This window comes from Pseudonaja textilis, unplaced genomic scaffold (assembly GCF_049901715.1).
Source record: "Pseudonaja textilis isolate UNSWEBS1 unplaced genomic scaffold, rPseTex1.2 PTEXSCF20, whole genome shotgun sequence".
Lineage (NCBI taxonomy): Eukaryota > Metazoa > Chordata > Lepidosauria > Squamata > Elapidae > Pseudonaja > Pseudonaja textilis.
In genome coordinates, this window is record NW_028262864.1 from 2,390,551 (window position 1) to 2,411,399 (window position 20,849).

Here is a 20,849-nt window from a genome sequence, read left to right on the forward strand (position 1 = left end):
TCTAGAGGAACAAGGTATAAAGATGAATTGGTTTTCATATGCGCAAATACACTCAAGATATGATGAAGATTCTAAAACAGAGGGATTTTATGATAAACAGACTGATCTAGATAAGATTTTGACAGGTACTGATGAAAAGGTGATTAAAACATTATATGGTTATTTACTGGGAATTAAGCTAGAGGAAGAACAAGTTAAAGAAACTATGATTGTTTGGGGGAAGAATTTTGGATATGGGATTGATTTAGAGAAACGGCAAAAACTATGGTCACAAAATTATAAAATGACAATGTCAACAGCTTATAAAGAAAATCTGTATAAGATGTTTTACAGGTGGCACTTTCCCCCACAAGGATAGCAAGAATGTTCAAGAATAAATCTGAAAAATGCTGGAAATGTCATCAGATACCTGGCTCATATTACCATATGTGGTGGACTTGTGAGGACGCTAGAAAATATTGGACTAAAATCCGCATGTGGTTGGAAAAAATGACAAAGAAACACATAGATTTAAAACCGGAGTTTTTTTTATTGGGAATCTTACCAGATACATACAGTAAAGACTTGAAATATCTGATTGTAAATGTATTAACAGCGGCTAGGATTGTATTTGCTAAAAATTGGAAAAATGAGAAAATACCATTGCAGGAAGAAATTATTAAGAAAATATTGGAATGTGCTGAGATGAGTAGATTGACATTTGAAATTAGAGAGCAAGTGGATAAACAATTCTATAAAATTTGGGACCTTTTCTATCAATGGTTGGATGATAAAATATAATAATAGAGTATTTAGAATGTTAGATAACAAGGAATATCTTTGCTTTTTCTCTTTCTTTTGTTACTTGACATCATATCTATAAAGTGTTTTTAGGATAGATTTGGGATGATTATATGATTTGTTATAGAATAAACTACCTAAATTATGGTTATCTCATAAAGTATGAATGAATAAAATTATAGTCAAATTATTTTCTAATAGCAATACTAGGATATATAAGTTTGGATTGATAATATGAGTTATTATGTAATGTAACTGTAATTGAGACTACGAAATGAATGCACAAAACTGATGAACCGACACACTGTTTGTATATATGTATGGAAGAGAGCTGATGTTTTTATGCTTTGTTTGTTTTGTTTGTTTTTAAAAAATCAATAAAATTGTTTTCAAAAAAAAAAGACAGGAAGGAGCAAGGCTGCTTAAGGCAAAGAAATGAAGACAAGATAAAATGTTTTCCTCACTTTCATGTCCATTCCATCCATACCTGGGTGAATAATATGACCCTTCCTCTGATCCCCAGGGCCTCCTCTGTACATACATCCCATCATCTGATCCTTCAAAATGATTTTTCAAAATGACCATCAGAGCATTAGTATTTCCTATTGTTGGAAGAAATATCCTTCTGGGTTCAGTTCCAAGTGGGGAAAAGACACTGGATTCATGGAAGTTGTTTGGAAAGAAGATTTAATGGTGGATAGGACCACATGCCTTGGAGCTCCTGGACAAAAAGGGAAGAGATGCTGAGAATCCCTTGGTTTTATGCCCTAAACCAGGGGTGTCCAACCTTTCACCTTCCCTGGGCCACATTAGAAGATGAAAATTTGGTTTGGGCCGCACATAAAATAAAATAACAGTAACGATACCTGATCATCCCCCAAAACCATAGAAAACATAGTTAACATATTAAATTTATTTGGAAATGAAGTTAGTGAGATGTTTTTATTATTTATTATTTATTAAAAATTATTTATTTTTATCACGGTTTTTATCACAGTTTTTATCACAGTTTATTTTCCGGCCAAATTTTGGGGGAGGGGAGGGGGAAAGCTCGCCCGCCTCACGCCTACCTCTCCTCCTGCAAATGGCCCGGCTGGATGAGGCAGGACTGGAAGGCAGAAGCAGCAGCAGCGGCGTGGGCAGAAGCCTTCCCCGCCACCGCTGCTGCTTCTGCCCCGCCGCCACTTCTTCCCCCGCCGCCACCGCCGCTTCTGCCCCGCCGCCCTTCTGCCCGCCACCGCTGCTGCTTCTGCCCCCCACCACTTCTGCCCGCCGCTTCTTCCCTGGCGGGGCAGAAGCAGCAGCTGGCAGCGGGGGCAGAGGCGGCGCGGGGCAGAGGCGGCCGGTGCCAGCGGTGGCAACAGCAGGAGGTGGCGCTCTGACAGCGCCCGCCTTTTCTCTTGCTGCTTGGCCTGGCGCTCGCCTCGCCTCGCGCCTGCCTCTCCTCCTCTCGCTGGCTCTGGCACGAAGGTTGGGGTGGGCACTGGGCCGCATTACGAGGCGACCTGGGCCGCATGCGGCCCATGGGCCGTGGGTTGGACAAGACTGCCCTAAACTTTGAACTTCCTGGGGTACAGGAAGAGTATCCTGATTAGATGCTGTCAGGGGTCATAACTAGCTTTGTAGGTTGTATGTGTGCTACGTTTTATTGAATCCTGCTGGGTGATGTAATCTTCCCAGGTGCCGTGTGGTGAGATGGGTAATCCTATCATTTCCTGAGGGCCATGTCTTAATCCCATCACCCTGGAGCTGAAGGGGGGGTGCTGCAGGAAGCTGTTTTGTCTTTAAAACATGTTTCTCCTTTTCTCATCCAGGGAAATATAATATTCTGCCTTTTTAATATTTCCTAGAATATTTCACTCTTCTAGGAGAGGGCGGGTGCTAACTTTCTACATTATATTATTAACACGCTCTGATGCTAAGGAGTTCTCCTCCCCTCCCCACCTGAAAAGAAATCAAATGCAAAACACAAGCAGAGGAGATGAGTTTCAGGTTTACTTTCACAGCAGCAACCAGCTGCTACAGAACAGTTGAGCTGAGCCACGTCCAGGCTCCTTGCGGTCTCCTTGCTGACACAGCAAATACTGTTTCAGTTTCCAAACAGGCCTGAACTCTCACACACACTGACAGGACGCTAGCCAGAAGAATACCGACGGATGCTGGTAGGCAGAGGCACAATTCCACCCCCCACCCCCCTTATTTTCCTCCCCCAAACTTGCCCGATCACATAGTTTCATGTGGAAGCACGGCTACCCTGCTAGTAAGGTTATACAATGGCCTGGTTTCATCATATACATCAGTGGTCCCCAACCTTTTTTGTACCAGGGACCAGTTTCACGCAGAAACACTTTTTCAAGGACCGGCGGGGGCGGGGAGAGACTTTTTCAAGGAGGGGGGGAGGGGGAGGAGTCCGAGTTTGGTGGTTTGCTTGCAGACGCTTCATTAACCTGACTAGATAACATCTGATGTTGTTACCTAGTCGGGTAATAAAACGTCTGCCAGCAAACCACCAAGTTCAGGGAGGCTCAGGACAAGTCCCTGCAGGATGGCTGAGAAGCCCCGCCTCTCAGCCCTGCCTCCCTCAGCCTCATCCCTCAGGTGTCTGCCTCGTTCCTCTCTCAGTCGCTCTCTCGCTCCTCCACCAGCCCAGGAAGAAACTGCTTCAAAGAAGCCAGCAGGGTGGCTTTTCCTGTCGGCGCAGCTCCTCCGAAGCGCCCGTTCACCCCCACCCCGCCGCCCGCGGTTCAATCCAGTGCTCCGTTCTGCCTGCCTGCCTGCCTTCGTTTCTGGTTGTTTCGGAGCAGCTTTGGCTGAGAATAATAACTATTCGCCTCTTTACTCAGCCGAAGCTGCTCCGAAACAACCAGAAACGAAGGCAGGCAGCCAGGCAGAACAGAGCACTGGATTGAACCGCGGGCGGCGGGTGGTGGTGAACGGCGCTTGAGGAGCTGCGCTCAGGAAAAGCCACCCTGCCGGCTTTGAAGCAGTTTCTTCCTGGGCTGGAAAGGAGCGAGAGAGCGACTGAGAAGGAACGAGGCGGAGGAAACTCGAAGCCGCTGAGCCGGAGAGCAGGACAGGCTTTGGTTGCTTCCTCCCTCCCCTTCTTTCATTTGTGTCCTTGATCCCTGATCCCAGCAGCATTCACCGAAGGCGAAGAAAGCCGCCATTTTTATTTTATTTTTATTTTCTTTGCGGCCCGGTACCAAATGATCCACGGACCGGTACCGGTCCGCGGCCCGGTGGTTGGGGACCCCTGATATACATCATATACATCAAGGGTCTTCAAACCGGACAGCTTCAAGACTTGTGGACTTCAACTCCCAGAATCCTCCTCCAGTCGTGTTAGCTCAGGAATTATGGGAGTTGAAGTCCACAAGTCTTAAACTTGCCAAGTTTGAAGACCCTTGATATACATAATACACATTTTGCACATCGCATGTGTGCAACCGCACGTTATTGGAAGCAGGTCCAGATGCTTTGCCCTAGTAAAGACTCGCGAGTCGTGACTCGTGGGGATTAGATGAACCTGCACGGGTAGTCTTGTTAAAACAACACTTTGCGTAATTCCACTACAGAATGACACCGGCCGAGAATTATGGGAGCTGAAGCGCAGTTCTTTGGAGAACACCGCGCTGAGGGAATGTTTTGAGAAATCGGCTAGAAAACAAGAAAACCGTTTTGTCGGAAGACAGAACACGCTTAGAATGCTATGCTTACTCGGCGATGACGTCACTCCCCACTGGGAGAGACTGCTGTAGCCGCAAGATCTCCTTTAGCGGGGATCCAGCTGTTAAAGACAAAGGAGCCGTAACGCCGCGTGATACCTTCGTCATTAACTTTTTAGCCACTTTCTCTATCACACGAAAATCCAACGCTCATTGGCTGTTATTCTTTGAAGCACCTCGCCAACAGGCCAGGCGTGAAAAATGTCTTATTTGTATTGGTTGGTAGAGAGAGAAGGCGGAGATGCTCACAGTCCTATAAAAGTAGACTTCCCGAATTACTCTCTTCCTTTTTTTTCCTGGTTGTCGCTGGAGTTTGAAGTGGGAGGTAAGCTTTATCTTGTCAGACTAGTACTGGCGTTATTGAGTCGAAACGGGTAAGTGGAGCGGCGGCAGCCAGCGATCGAAAAACGTTAAGAAAAGAGTCTCGCGGCCTACGCCTAGCAAGCGGAGCGCATGCGCTTGAGAAGCTTGCCGCCCGAGCCTCCATTTTCTACCCGTCCCCTGCTTCCTGCACGTCCGCCGGCCTCCGAAGTGGCCCTGTGCATTCAGCTTGCTAGCTCAGCAGGGATTTCCCGATCCGGGATCGTGGCCGTCCTACCCTTCAGGAGTTGCTGAATGGCAGTTTACAGCCATTCCCGCCAGAACGTCTGAGAATGAGGGATTATAGGAGTTACCAGCATGTTCCCCCTTCTCGGGCCTGTTTTTTGTTATAGTTTAATCAGTTCATGCACCTTTACTGATATCCTTCACTGGAATTAGTGACTCCTTTGACGCATGCAACTTGGTTTCTAAATGTGGAACCATCCATTTGGGAATGGATTCTCAAACTTGAATTAAAAAGTATAGGTGTCCTCAAGTGCCCTCTTCCATCTGACTAAGGGGCAACAAGTTACAAAAAGAAAAACCGTATTTCTGAGAATTCTGAAATTTGGAGGAAGTGGGAGATCATTTTGTTTTATCAAATTTATATGCCCTGTCCTCTGACATAGCTGACTGAAGTGAGACTGGGCGATATACAATAACTACATTATACAAGGCCACCTAAAAGCATTTAAAAATAAAATGAGGGAATGTCTATTGAAAACTTTGTGAGTGGTTGAATGTTGATAATTCTGTACAGCCTTACCCATTCAGAGCAAACTGGTGTTTTTTTGTTAATACATCAAAGTACATTTTCTTCCCTTGAGAACATCTAAGAAAGTGCTGGTTAAATGAATACTGAATTTAATAAGAGAACGAGGTGGTGCAAATTAAACACAGGTATGAAAATTCTGGGAGAGTGTTGCCCCTGTTAGTAAACTCTACATATATTCCATTCAGTTCCCTTAACTGGGATGTTTTACTTCCTATTAACTCAGTAAATTTGTGAATACTTTATAAGCAAAGCTTTATTAAAAATGCTTCATAAGGACCATGAAAGCTGTTCTTTTTACTTTCATTTCTGTGGTGTCTTTGCCATCCTTTTTAGATCATAGCTCCCTAATTTGGAAATAGGACACCATGTTTATCCAGAACTAATGGTAATTAATGTGTTGTATAAGTCTCTAAACCATCTGTTTAAATCAGGGGTGTCCAACCTTTCACCTTCCCTGGGCCACATTAGAAGATGAAAATTTGGTTTGGGCCGCACATAAAATAAAATAACAGTAACGATACCTGATCATCCCCCAAAACCATAGAAAACATAGTTAACATATTAAATTTATTTGGAAATGAAGTTAGTGAGATGTTTTTATTATTTATTATTTATTAAAAATTATTTTTTATCACAGTTTTTTTATCACAGTTTATTTTCCGGCCAAATTTTGGGGGAGGGGGAGGGGGGGAGAAAGCTCGCCCGCCTCACGCCTACCTCTCCTCCTGCAAATGGCCCGGCTGGATGAGGCAGGACTGGAAGGCAGAAGCAGCAGCAGCGGCGTGGGCAGAAGCCTTCCCCGCCACCGCTGCTGCTTCTGCCCCCGCCGCCGCTTCTTCCCCGCCCCACCGCCGCTTCTGCCCCCGCCGCCACTTCTGCCCGCCACCGCTGCTGCTTCTGCCCCGCCACCGCTTCTGCCGCCGCTGCTTCTTCCCCCGGCGGGGGCAGAAGCGGTGGCGGTGGCGGGGGCAGAGGCGGCGGCGGTGCCGGCGGCGGCAACAGCAGGAGGTGGCGCTCTGACGGCGCCCGCCTTTTCTCTTGCTGCTTGGCCTGGCGCTCGCCTCGCCCCGCGCCTGCCTCTCCTCCTCCTCGCTGGCTCTGGCACGAAGGTTGGAGTGGGCACTGGGCCGCATTACGAGGCGACCTGGGCCGCATGCGGCCCGTGGGCCGCGGGTTGGACAAGCCTGGTTTAAATTTTAAAAATCCCACCTCCTAATGTCTAGCTAGTCAAAGAGAAAGGGGGAAATAATGGTTTCTGGCTTGAAGCAGGGGAGAATAAATAGGTGAGACATCTATAAAAGGCTAGTGCAGTTCACTGTTGTATAAAAAGGTATTCCTAATTAAGAATTAATGTGAACTGAAAGATGAATTTGGTTTATGAAATCATGCAGATAATTTGGTAGTGTTTTTTTTAAAAAAGCTTTTTATTTTAACAACAAACAAAACAACATAAGACATACAACATAAAAACATCATCCTTCTTCATAAATTTACAAACAGTGTATTGGTTGGTTTACCACTTTTTTTTGTGCATCCATTTCCTAAACGCTAATATAATTATATTACATAATTCATATTATCAATCAATAATTGTATAACCCAATATCATCACTAAGAAATTGTTTATAATTTTATTAACTCATACTTTAACGAGATAACTATAATTTACTTAATTTATTTTGCAATAAATCATAAGATCATACCAAATCTATCTTAATAAAGTTTTATAAAAATAATATCAAAAAAAAATTATGTCCTAAATCTAAATGTTCTATTATTACATTTTATTATCTAACCATTGATAAAAAATATCCCAAACTTCATAAAATTGTTTATCTTCTTGTTCTCTGTTTTCAAATGTCAATTTACTCATTTCAGCACAATCCAATATTTTCTTAATAATTTCTTCCTCTGATGGAATTTTCTCACTCTTCCAGCTTTTAGCAAATACAATCCTAGCCGCCGTTAATACAGTTACAATCAAATACTTCAAATTTTTATTATATGCATCAGGTAAGATTCCCAATAAAAAAAATCTCTGGTTTCAAGTCTATATGTATCTTTATCATTTTTTCCAACCATATGCGAATTTTAGTCCAATATTTTCTAGCATCCTTACAAGTCCACCACATATGGTAGTATGAGCCAGGTATCTGATGACATTTCCAGCACTTTTCAGATTTGTTCTTGAACATTCTTGCAATTCTTGTCGGGGGAAAATGCCACCTGTAAAACATCTTATACAAGTTTTCTTTATAAGCTGTTGACATTGTCATTTTATAATTTTGAGACCACAATTTTTCCCATTTCTCCAAATCAATCCCATATCCAAAATTCTTCCCCCAAACAATCATCGTTTCTTTAACTTGTTCCTCCTCTAATATAATTTCCAACAGATAACTCTATAGTTTTTTAATCACTTTTTCATCAGTACCTGTCAAGATCCTATCTAGATCAGTCTGTTTATCATAAAATCCCTCTGTTTTAGAATCTATAAGATACCTTGAATGTATTTGCGCATATGAAAACCAATTCATCTTTATGCCTTGTTCTTCTAGTTTTTGCATTGTTTTAAGTTCACTCTTTTCATCCAATATTTCCCCATATCTAACTGTTTGTTCCTTCTCATATATTATAGGATAAGAAAAGGCTTCAATAGTTGATAACCAGACTGGGATTTTCATATAACATTTTCTCTTAATTTTCTCCCAATTCAACCATAAAGACTCCCGTATGTAATGCCTTCTAAAGTAGCCCTGCGATTTAGTTCCCTTATACCACAGAAAAGCATGTCATCCCAGTAATAAATCATGTCCTTCTAATGTCAACAATCTGGTCTTTCTTGACACTTCCGGTTGCAAGGCTTCGGCGGCGGCAGGAATCCGCTTCTCTGCGGGTCCCTGCTGCACTCGCTGTCGAGGTACCCCCGATCCAACTGGATTTGGGGGTTGTCGCTGACCTGAAGGGGCAGCGGAAGACAGAGGAGATCCGGGTAGGGGTCTGGGGATATCGCACCCCCCTTCCCCAGCCGGCTAGACTCCTTTTTCCTGAGACGGTGGAGCGGCTGTCAGTATGGCAGCCACAAAGAAATCTTCAACTGGATAAGATTGTGCAGGAGGAAGACCCAGAAGGAGAAGTTTTCTTGGCTGAACCAGGACATTATGTTACTTTTAAAACACCCTGGAAACCTGACTTCGGATTGATACATTTGTTTCCAAAAGAATTTGTTACATCGCGAAAGTGCTGAAGGAAAGCTCACTCCTCCTTACGGAGAAAGCAAAGGAGCACAGAAAAACCTGCTTTTTAAAGGTAAAAATAAGCTCTTTGTTATAAGTGGGAAGGAGAGGACTAAAAATTTTTTTAAAAAAAATTGTTGGAGGAGACGCCTTGAAGATTACAAGACCATTAATTAATGGTAATATGGCTTTTAAAATACATTTGGGATTTTGCCTCTGGAGGAAAAACTGTGTAAAGAGAAGAAGAGGAAATAATTTTTGTTTGTTTGGATTGTTTGATAACTCTGATATTTGGAAATTACTTTAAGATTGAAAGCATCTGGGTTGTTTTTAAAAACCTATAATGGTACCATCTGTTGATGAACTGAAAATGGAATATGAAAAATTAAAAGAAAGACAACAAAGTGGCAAGGATTCCTTGGGAGCTGCCTTCCATTTTTTAGAAATGGCGGTTTCTACGTACCAGCAAATACTGGAGGAAGGAGAAGGAGAAGAAGAAGAAGAAAAGGAAGAAGCCATTTTTAATGGACTAAAAAGTTTGACTAAGAAAGAAAATGGGAAGGGAGGAAGGAAAAATGAGAATTTAAGATTTAATAAAATAACCAAGAAAAAGAAAAATAGGGTGAAAAGAAGGCACAATGTTAGAAAGCAATTGAAAAGAGAATTACAACAGAGAGGGAAACTTAAAAAGGGGGAGAGGAGGGGTGGGCAAAAGACCAGATTGGAGAAGAAAGGGAGGAAAAAGAAAAAAAAAGCCACAGGCTAGAACAAGATTTTAAAAAGAAAGTTTTTTTTAGAGACGAAGGATGATGGATAGTGTATAATTAAAGAAGATTCTGCAAGAGTGCATAAGATAGTATTGTAGTATTTGCATTTGAAATAGTTTATTGGAATATTTAATAAAATATTAATGTTTAATAATGATAGACGTTGATATTTAATAAAATATTAGGAGAATGTGTTAAATGATTAATGCTTAGTTAAAGTTTAATTTGTTACTGTTTTAATGTTATTATAACCTTAGTATTTTATTTTTTTATTCTAAAACAATGTACTTATCAGAATTAGAATAGAAACTATACATTTAACTATACTACAAGTTTACTATTCTTTTATTTTAAGATTTAATATGTAGAATGTACTAAGCAGAATCAGGATGGAAATTATGTATTATTTTAAGCTTTATTTTAGGAGAAGGCGTCATACTTCAAAAGTGATTACAGGGGAAATTTTTTGTTAAAGAGAAGAGATAAATAGATGTTTGGTAAAGAACGGATAAAAGATATAAGTATAATGACTTTGAAATAAGATGAAATAAATACAAAATGGTTAATAAGATATGAAGGGTATATAAGGTGGGCATGAATTTGATTTAGGTCTGTCAAAAAAGATGTAACCTGGGGCCAAGTCACTTTTCAAAAGAAGTTTTATGTTTTGTGTGTGGATTATTTATGTTTGATTGTAAATTAATAAAATCTTGGAGAAATGAAATCAAAGGGAGAGAAATTGGGAAAAGACATGTATAAATGATAACTAAGGAGGTTTGTTTTTTTTCCAGTGTTTTGTTTTAGGTTATGTATTTTGTGTGCTTATGACTGATTGAGAATTACTAAAACTTTGATAGAAAGAAATATAATTGAATAATTGAAGGGAGAAATAATGAGAAATTTGGAAAAGATATATATGTGTAAATGGAAATGTGATAATGTGGAACTATGTTTTTAAAAAATAATGCTTTATTTGCCTTGTTAAAATTTATAAGTAATTCTTAGGAGGTTTTATATTTTTATGTGTTATGTTTTGTTTGTCTTCAAAAATCAATAAAACTTGTTCTTAAAAAAAAAACAATCTGGTCTTTTTTAATGTTATCCATTCTTTAACCCACATTAAATTTGCAGCTTGGTAGTACAACTCCCAGTTCAGAAGGCCAAATCCTCCTCTAATTCTAGCATCTTGTAGAAGTTTTAATTTTATTCTGGCTTTCTTACCTTGCCATATAAACTTCAACACAATTTTATTTAATTCTTCAAAATAATCTTTACCAAGTCTAATTGGTATAGTTTGAAACAAATATAAAATTCTGGGTAAAATATTCATCTTGATTGTTGAAATTCTACCTATCAGTGACAATTGTAAGTTTTCCCATTTCTTCAAATCAGATGTTATCTGTTGTTTAAGTTTAATATAGTTATTCTCTTTCAATGTAGTACATCTTGACGTCAAATGTATCCCCAAATATTTAACCTTATTCGTAACTTGAATTTTCAGTAAGTCTGCCAGTTCATCTCTTTGTTTTGGTAACATATTCTTTGTCAAGATCTTTGTTTTATCTTTGTTTATTTTCAGACCCGCCATCTCACCATACATCTCTATCTTTTCCAATAGTTTTAAAGCTGTTTCTAGAGGATCTTCCAAAATAAAAACCAAATCATCCGCAAAAGCTTGCAGTTTAAATTCCTCCTTCTTAATTTTCATTCCTTTTATATTTGGATCCTCTCTAATATTTCTATTCAGCACTTCCAAAGTCAATGCAAATAACAAAGGTGATAATGGGCATCCTTGTCTTGTGCCTTTTCTTATATTAATAGAGTCTGTAAATTCTCCCTCTATCATTACTTTTGCCGTTTGCTTATCATATATGGCTTCTATTGCTTGAATACATTTTCTAGCAAAGCCCATGTGTTCCAATAACAAAAACATGAATCTCCAGTTCACATTATCAAATGCCTTTTGGGCATCTAAAAATATCAAAAGCCATTTGTTTTTCAGGATGCGCCTCGTAATATTCCAAAGTATCCCGAATTATCCTCATATTATCCCTAATTTGTCTCTCTGGCAGGAATCCATTCTGATCAGGATTAATAAAGTTATTTAAGTATCTTTTGAGCCTTTCTGCCAAGATTGAGGCAAAAATTTTATAGTCTGCATTCAGTAAAGAAATAGGTCTATAGTTCTTAATTTGTAATGGATCAGCCCCTTCTTTTGGAATAAGTGTAATATAAGCTTCTGACCATGTTTTAGGTATTTTCTTATTTAACATGACTTCATTCATGACTTCTAATAGTGGAGTGCTCAATGATTCTTGTAATGTTTTATAAAATTCTGCCGGGAGCCCATCTGGGCCTGGTGCTTTTCCGTTATTCTGCCTATTGAATACTTCAGTTAATTCCATCATTGTTATAGTACTTTCTAACATTTTTTCAGTCTCTTCAGATATCTTAGGTAGGTTAGCATTTTGTAGATAAAATTTAATTCTTTCCTCATCAAAATCCTTCTTTTTATATAATTGTCCATAAAAATCTTGAATAATTATCTTTTTCTCCTTATTACCATAACACACTTGGCTTTGATCATCTATTAACTGTAATATTTTCCTAGATTCTTTCTCCTTTCTCAATTTGTATGCTAGCCATCTACCTGGTTTGTTTGCATCTTCAAAATAGTTCTGTTTAACACTTCTAATTTTTTGTGCCAGTTCTTCTTTCTCTGCCTGGCCCATCTTATGTTTAATTATATCCATTTTGAATTTAATATCTTTTTTCTGTGGCATATTCTGCAGTTCTTTTTCCAATCTTTTATAAGCATCTTCTAAAGCTTTAATAATTTGCCTCTTCCTAATATTCTTTTTCTTTGAATAGTCCATTATTAATCCTCTCGCATATGCCTTCATTGTATCCCAAACATTCTGCATTGAAGTATCTTCTTTTTTATTTTCACTGAGAAAGAAAGCCAATTCTTTGCCCATCCATTGTGTAAAATCTTTTTCCTTTAAAATAGTATTGTTTAATGTCCATCTAGATCTTCTTTTTTGTCCTTTCCATTTAATTGTCATTGCATTATGGTCTGCCCATATACCCGTTTCAATATTTATTTCTTGAATATTAGATATTAATTCTGATGAAGTCCAAATCATATCTATTCTGGACCATGATAAATGTCTATTTGAATAAAAAGTATATTGTTGGGTTTTACCATTTCTTTCTCTCCATATATCTTTTAAATATAACTCATCTATCATTTTGAAAAAGGATTTAGGGAGAGTCTTTCTATTTTGTTTTGATGCTGTCGCTGTATAGTCCAATTTATTATCCACAATTCCATTGAAATCTCCCATCATAACTATATTAATATAGTCCAGTCCAATTGTTTTCATATGTAACTTTATAAAATTCTTCTTGCTTATCGTTCGGAGCATAAATTGCAACCAGGAGTGTTTTTGTATTGTTATCCGCTATTTCAACCATTAATACTCTTCCATCTTCATCAGTATAAATCAATTTTGCTGCAATAGTTTCTTTAATGTACAGGACCACTCCTCTTTTCTTACAGTTAGTCAAGGAGGTAAAAATTTTCCCCAGTTTTGGTCGTACCAATAATCGTCGATGTTTTTTAATATGCACTTCTTGTAGGCAAATTATATCAAATTTTAGCTTCTCTAATTTATGAAAGATTTTTCTTCTTTTAATAGCTGAGTTCAATCCATTTATATTCATAGAAATCAATTTTTTTTCCTCCATGGTTATGTTTTATATTTAGGTCTAACAGTTCTTGTAGATCTTACTTCACGTTGTTCTTTTGTCTCCATTTGTCCACCTACCGCACCTTCTTCTTTTCCCATTCCCATTTGGTCTTCTTGGGGTTCAGTTGGGATAGTCTCTTTTTCTGTCTCTATTTCTCTTCTTCCAAAAAATTCATTGTAGAATGTTTCTGCTTTCTCAATTGAGTCGATTCTGTGTCTCTGTTCTTGCCATATGAACATTAATCCTTCTGGAATCAACCATCTATAATTCACCTCTTTTTCCAATAACTTTTTGGTCAACAATCGATATTCTCATCTCTCTCACTCTTCTGGGCACTTGTTTTAGAACCACAATCTCTTTGTTTTTGTATTTCAACACCTTATCTCTTGCCACTTGTAGTATTTGTGTTTTAATAGTCTTTTTAGTAAATCTGACATGGACCTCTCTTGGTAGCTTGTTCCTCATCGCATATCTTGTGAAGACACGGTATATCTCATCTACTCCATCCATCATCTTTTCCTCTGTTATCTCCAAAGCTCCAGCCAAAATTTCTATCATTACAGCCGCCAAATATTGTCCTTTTTCTTCCTCTATATTTTGAAATCTGAGGTAAAATTCTGACCTATCCATCTCCCACTTCAACATCCCAGTTATATCTTGTTCAACCATTGTTAATTTGCTAACAATATTTCCAATTGTCTCATCTCTTTGTTTGTCTTTCTCTTCAATTTTTGGGAGTCTCTCCTCATGTTTCGCCATCATTTGTTGAAAATTTTCAATTTTAATGTCAGTCTTCGCAATACTCATTTTGAGTTCTTGTATTCCTTGTATAATCGTCGCTAGGTCCATTTGTACTTTATCTTGCTTCGCCATTATTGATAGTCGCCCTCCAGTTGATGGAGAAGCAGGAGCAGAAGTTGAACTGCCAGGAGGTAAAGTTTTCTTACTCATTTGAGTAACTCAGAATCTTTAGGCTCCTTTAATCCAATTAATAAGGTAGCCAATTATAATCCAATTGGGAAGAAGAAAAACATAAAAAAGCCAATTAAAAATAAAAAGTCCAGAATTAAAAAGAGAAGGAGAAGAAGATTAAAAAGAAAAAGGAGGAAATTCTTCAGGTTCTTCTAAACCTTAATCCTATTGTGGGATAGTCAATTATAATTCAAAAATAAAAATTAAGAATAATAAAAAAAAGAAAAAGAGAGTAAAACCCAATAATATTAAAAAGCAATGATAGAAAAAGAAGAAGAAGAAGAAGAAGAAAAAGAAAAAGAATTCTTCAGGTTCTTCACACCTTAATCCAATTATGAGGTCTCAGAAAATTAAAAAAAAAATAACCATAGAAGTAAATAAAAGATGAAAATAGAAAAGGCAAAAATCCCAATAAGAAAAAAGAAAAAAGAAAAGTATTCTGAGGCTTTCCCTTTAAGGGGAAAAATAATAATAAAGTCAACCAAGAAAAAAAAATAGATATACAAATATTACAAAATACTGTGGGATTGAAGAGGAGGGATGGAACAGCTAAAAGAAAGTAAAAAAGAGAGCACACTGCATCTTATTTAGTTATCCAAGGCTCTTATTATGGCTTCTCCACAAATTCCAAAGCCAAGCTTCAAGTACTCAATTAATAATAGAAGTTCCAAAGAACACCTGTTAAAACATTCTCCAGTGCACTTCCCTCTATCTTATCAAGTTCCAGTGTCCTTGAAAAAGGATTTTTTTCACAGTCCTCTCAACTTCCAATAAAGTATTTTCAAGCCTCTAGTTGGCAGTGTTACAAAGTTTCTTTAATCCACTCCCCCTTCTTTCCCAAAAAAAGCCTAATAAAAAAGGAAATATACATATACATATACATATATATATATATATATTTAAGAAAGAAAAAAAAATTACTAAAGGGAGCCTCTGTTCTAAAAAAAAAACTATTTTAACAGTCAAAAGGGAGAAAAAAAGAAAAGAAAATTAGATAAATATAAGAGAAAAAAACAGTCTAGTTACAGTTACTAGATCGCAATAGAAGTTCAGTGAAAAGAAAAGTAAAAGTAAAAAGCCAAGCTTCAGTTTGACATTCTCTTTAAAAAATCGCCGCTAGGTCAGTTTTATCAGTTTTTGTCCAAAGTCTTACAGGATTCTTCTCATTTTAGAGTGTACTTAAGTCCTGAATAAAAAAGAAAGAAAATTCTCACCAGCCCATACACTTTCTCTTTCTGTCTCTTCCTTCCGGAGCTGTCACAGCTTCAGCAGCTTAAAGGCTGCCTCTCCGCCAATGGTATAATTTGGTAGTGTTAATTGATATTGGATGAGACTACCACTTGGAACAAGCTCTTTTATCAGTTGACTCTGCCACAAATTTGAGTGGTATGTCAATAGTAATATCTCCAGTGATTTCATTGTTACACGGCTTGCATTTGTTTAAAATGTTGTATTTGTCCATAGGCTTGGCCGCTGTCTCTTTAGTACAGAATGCCTGTTGCCAGGAGTTGGGTATGTCGGAAGACTTACGTCACCCCCAGGCGGCCTTTTGAAAAATCACGCCTTGATCAGGAGTTGAAACTTATTGGTAAGATTTATTCATTGATCTTTTGATTCTAGACAGATTGCGCCATGTGAAGTAAAACGATATGTTAAATGAATGGATAACAAAACTATTAAGAACTATAAATTAACAGGTGCTGTCAAGTGAAAACAAATACTTGACTCCTGGAGTTGTGGGTGTTCTATTGCTGGAGGTTTTCAAGAAAAGTTGGACAATCATTTGTCCAGGGTGGTATAAGGATTCATGCTTTGAGCAAGGGGTTGAAGTAGAAGACCTCCAAGGGTCCCTTCCAGCCATATGATTCTATGAAATAAGTCCCAAGACTGTTTTGTGTTTTCTGTCATCTTCCAAAATGCCACGTTTGAGAAAATACTCTTGTTGGGAAATGAATTCTCCAATTGAAAAATTAAAATGGAAAAAGATCTCATTTTGATGGAATAAATTGGAAGGAGTGATATTCAGATTGAGATTCAGATTGAATTCTGTCCAGAAGGAGAATGGGTTTTTTGAGAATGGGATGGGTTTGGGTTTGAGTCTGGTGAGGGAGATTGGTGGTGGCATCATGTGTTGTTTTGGGTCCGGTGTTGGTTTTCGTGGCTGGGACTCGTTTGTTGATAAGGGTTAGTTTCCAGATGTCTGGTAGGTGGAAGGTATCATCCTGTTTATTCATGTTGTGGGGGTGTTCCTCTATTTCAGTGGCTTCCCTGATTATTCTCTTGTTGAAGTGTTCAGTAATTTTCCCTATAGCAACAACCTTGCCTAATCAAGGGTCTGTCCGTGATTGAACAGATGTGACAAAGTAACTGCATTTAAAGTTTAGAATTCTTTCATTAGGTGAATATGGGCTGCGGAACAAGCGTGAGGTATGGCGAGTCAAGTTCACTTTGGCCAAGATCCGCAAAGCTGCCCGAGAGCTGCTGACCCTGGATGAGAAAGATCAGCGGCGCCTTTTTGAAGGTAATATCATGGCAAAACTAGATACTGAACAACTTTGGTGCTGTTGTTTTGGATACCTATGACTCACTTGAAGCCTGCTGAGTACCTTGATATATTTAACTTTTGTTCCTCATACCAGCTTTGTAAGTCACTAATCTGATTATAAGATAGGTGGTGTGTGTTATCTATATATATAAAAGTGAAAACACTCATGCGTCATCACAATCTCCAGAACCATAAAGCCTACAAACTTGAAATTTGGCACGCATGTTCTTCTTGGCTTCTAGGTGCTCACTAAGAAAGGATTTTTCAAAATGACCATCAGAGCAGTAGTATTTCCTATATTATTAGCACGCTCTGATGCTAAGGAGTTCTACTCCCCCTCCCCACCTGAAAAGAAATCTCTTCCACTTGCAGTTCAGCTAAGCCATGACCAGGCTCCATGCTGTCTCCTTCTTGCTCACACAACAAATACTGTTTCAGTTTCCAAACGGCCCTGAACTCTCTCACAAACTGACAGGATGCTAGCCAGATGAATACCGATGGATGCTGGTAGGCAGACGCACAATTTTTCCCCTTATTTTCCTCCCCCAAAACTTGCCCAATCACATAGTTTCGTAGCGAAGCACAGGTACCCTGCTAATAAGGTTATACAATGGCCTGGTTTCCACATCATGTTAAATGGTGTCAGGGAAGGAGAGTTAATGTGTGATGGAAATACCAAAAAGGGATTAATTGAGCCAATCAGTAATAGTTTACAATACAAGAGTCTTCAAATACCAACTGTAATGTCCACGAGGCTGAGTTCAAAATGTCTTTGCCTTCTGCAAAGTACGTTTGTTCATAGCTGGCTTTTATCTTCTTGAAGGAGGGGCCAGTACCTTGCAGCCTTACTCCTGAGTCGCCTGTGCTGTTGTAACTGCTCTTTCCTCTGAGCAATCCTGCGCGCACCCACACTTGCCACAGGCTCCTCGGGAACAACCTTATCACTGCTGCTAGCCCCCACAATCTCTGAAGGCAGCAGTCCACTCCCTAATGGTCCTGGCCCATCATCTGAGTCCTCGCTCTCCTCAGCCGTCCGTACCTGCTGCCGGCTAACCACAATACCAAGGTAAGAAAATGCCAGCCAGAAACAGATAGGCTACTGTGGCCAAGCCAAGTACTGTGCCAGCCTGAATAATGAGAAAGGGGTTAGTAATGAAAACATTACTTGCCTTGTGTAAGAGCTTGCTAAGATACTGGGCTCTTTCTTAAATAAATGGGTAGGGATTCCGTAGTATCAGTTTTTTGAGTCAAGGTGGTTGAGAATTGACACAACAGTTGGATTGAACCTTTGTGTTCTTGAGTGTGATTTATAATCTCAAGGTCTCTGTTCAGTTGGAAACACATACTTTAATACTTTCCACAATCTCCCCGACACTGTTCTTGTCCCAATACCATTTCTATATCCTGGGATTGCTTAATTTGTATTTCTTTGCATAGCCAGTTAACTGATGGTTGTATCTTTTTCAACCATAAATATGCTAATCTGAACATTGCCTCTTTTAACATTATATAGAAAGACCCGTTCAGTGTACTGATGTGTCTCAAATTTCTCTCAGGCAATGCTTTGCTGCGCCGTTTGGTCAGAATTGGGGTGCTGGATGAAGGCAAAATGAAACTGGATTACATCCTGGGTCTGAAAATTGAGGATTTCCTGGAGCGTCGTCTCCAAACCCAGGTCTTTAAACTGGGCCTGGCTAAGTCCATCCATCATGCTCGTGTACTTATCCGCCAGAGACACATCCGGTATGCTGCTAAGAGCCAAAGTTTGGGGAATGTGAAGTTTAAGATAACTGCTGACATTGGGTGTCAGCATCAGAACATGTGCCTCTGAAGTAACATTTGCAATGTCTTTTATGTGTAGCCTGTGTGGTGATAACTGGCCCCGGCGCTGGCTTGGGCCTTTATATGCAACCAAATCCTTTTGTGGATCAAAACCTTGGATAGCTCAGTAAACTAGCAGTGTCAAAATAACTCTCAAAGAATTCAGCAAGGTTCACTCTGGCTTGGCCATACACCTTGGGTGGCCAAGGTAACACAGTACTACTCCTACTTAGCAAGCATAGCAGTAACCTGATAGGATCCTTCTGTACAAGTAAATGATGGATTTTGCAACGGGTTGGAGGAAATTATACTGTCTTAAGTTGCTGAAATTTCCAGTAAGCAACCCCAGCAAAAAACGTTGCCAAGAGTTGTAGTTTTGACTTACTGGGTGGACTTAAAATTTTCCCATTTCCTGAAGCATGTATTTTACCACCAGCTGGAATTAGGTAAGTTTTACCTAATAAAGGCAGAAACAGCAACTTTCACATATAAATCAGTTTCTTCCATGATATCCTGGTGTGTTGGCTACTTCTGAAATGTAGTTCCATGTCTGTTTTGTAAATTGGTATAAGATTCTAGTGTATTGAATATTTATGGTATATTTATGGGGAGATAAAGGCCATGATAAAATTGCAACTGGTACTTCTTTTCCAGCACTGAATACATACCTTCCTTGCATTGCCAAGGCAATTTTAAATGATTTGGAGCGGGGAAGGCTGGGGGTTGGGGGATAAAACCTGATTAAAACTACAAAGCATAAAATTTGGTCATTAAGTGGGTTTCTTGCCTGAATAGGTTACTGTCCAGTCAGTGATAACACCATTTTGATTGCTCTATAATTCATTGTTACTAACAATTGCTCCTTTAAAGAGTGAAACTTCCAATAGAGAATATTTGGAGCTGAGGGATGAAATGAGGGGTCCTTGTGATGTTACCTAGTTTGGGTAATGAGATATCTGCAAGAAAACAACCAAGCTCACAGAGCACAAAGGATCCCTGAGTGAAATTAGATTCCAGATGGATCCAGAAGTCTCTTGCAGTCACTCTGCAAATAACCCTGAAGCCAGCAGCCATTGGGACTTTGACTTCTGAATGTTGAGGGTAGGCTGTGAGCTCAGGAAATATTTGTAGAGCTTGTTTGTTTTGTCAAATATTTCCCATGAGTTCTAGACAAGATTATTCACTAATCATTCCTTCCTCCCTTTTAGTGTAAGGAAGCAAGTGGTGAACATCCCTTCCTTCATTGTTCGGCTAGACTCCCAAAAGCACATTGACTTCTCGCTCTGTTCACCTTATGGTGGTGGCCGGCCAGGCCGTGTCAAGAGGAAGAACGCCAAGAAGGGCCAGGGCGGTGCTGGTGGTGGAGATGATGAAGAGGAAGATTAAAGTGTAGCGTGTGGCTTTCCTGCCACATAAACTGGTGGGCCATTGAACCTACTAACTAGAATCTACTAACATCATCCAATAAAAAAGTATTTGTGGATAAAATACTGTAGTTCCATGGTGTCAAGAGAATTAGGAACATGCGGTAACTTGAACCAGTGGTGGGATTCAAATTTTTTTACTACCGGTTTTGTGGGCATGGCTTGTTTGGTGGGTGTGGCTTGGTCATGTGACTGGGTGGTCGTGGCCAACTTGGCAAGATGGTGCGGCACCTTGCTGCAAGTGATGAGTTGGCCACACCCACTCAGTCACATGACCGATGTTGCAGAGACAGTGATTTCCTCCGTACCTTCCCCCCCTCCCCCGCCCTTGGACTGATAAAAAACAAACCACAACTAAAGATCATGACTGCTGAGTCTGCCTGCCAAATGGGTTTTGTTTTGGGGTGGTTTTTGTTGTTGTTTTTTTGCAGAAGCCCCTCAGAGATAGATTTGCACCGCCAAATCTTACTGTACCTTGTTGTGGCTCTGCCTGTTGCTGCTGCAGGCACTGCTGTGGCCGTCTGAGAGCAAAAGTAGCGGGGGCAACGGGCGTGTGATGGATCCCTCCGCGGTCCCCTCCCGGGTAACAGCCAGGGCTTTGGCACCTCTTCCTCAGAGGCGCCGTGTCTGCCTCCCTTCACACACCTTATGGAGGTTCACATGCCCGTCACCCCCACCGCTACTATGTTTG

At 39.6% G+C, this 20,849-nt stretch overlaps 1 protein-coding gene across 2 annotated transcripts; it reads left to right on the forward strand.

Moving 5' to 3' along the window:
• The first annotated feature begins 4,678 nt into the window (after positions 1 to 4,678).
• On the forward strand, positions 4,679 to 20,222 carry LOC113451090 (small ribosomal subunit protein uS4-like). Of its 2 annotated transcripts, none has more exons than XM_087918906.1 (5): positions 4,679 to 4,830; positions 15,833 to 15,956; positions 16,767 to 16,889; positions 18,470 to 18,656; positions 19,943 to 20,222. In XM_087918906.1, the coding sequence occupies exons 2-5, from the start codon at positions 15,860 to 15,862 to the stop codon at positions 20,118 to 20,120; spliced, it is 585 nt and encodes a 194-aa protein (XP_087775032.1). In that variant the 5' UTR covers positions 4,679 to 4,830; positions 15,833 to 15,859; the 3' UTR covers positions 20,121 to 20,222. The 2 variants fall into 2 exon arrangements, with proteins under 2 accessions (XP_087775032.1, XP_087775034.1); XM_087918908.1 differs by having other exon boundaries at positions 4,796 to 4,879.
• The last annotated feature ends 627 nt before the right edge of the window (positions 20,223 to 20,849 follow it).

Excerpts from the sequence above, each read along its gene's own strand:
- LOC113451090 (XM_087918906.1), top strand. The coding sequence starts at position 15,860 with ATGCCTGTTGCCAGGAGTTGGGTATGTCGGAAGACTTACGTCACCCCC. Across the intron at positions 15,957-16,766 it reads TCAGGAGTTGAAACTTATTG|GTGAATATGGGCTGCGGAAC; the intron begins GTAAGATTTATT and ends TTCTTTCATTAG. Across the intron at positions 16,890-18,469 it reads TCAGCGGCGCCTTTTTGAAG|GCAATGCTTTGCTGCGCCGT; the intron begins GTAATATCATGG and ends AATTTCTCTCAG.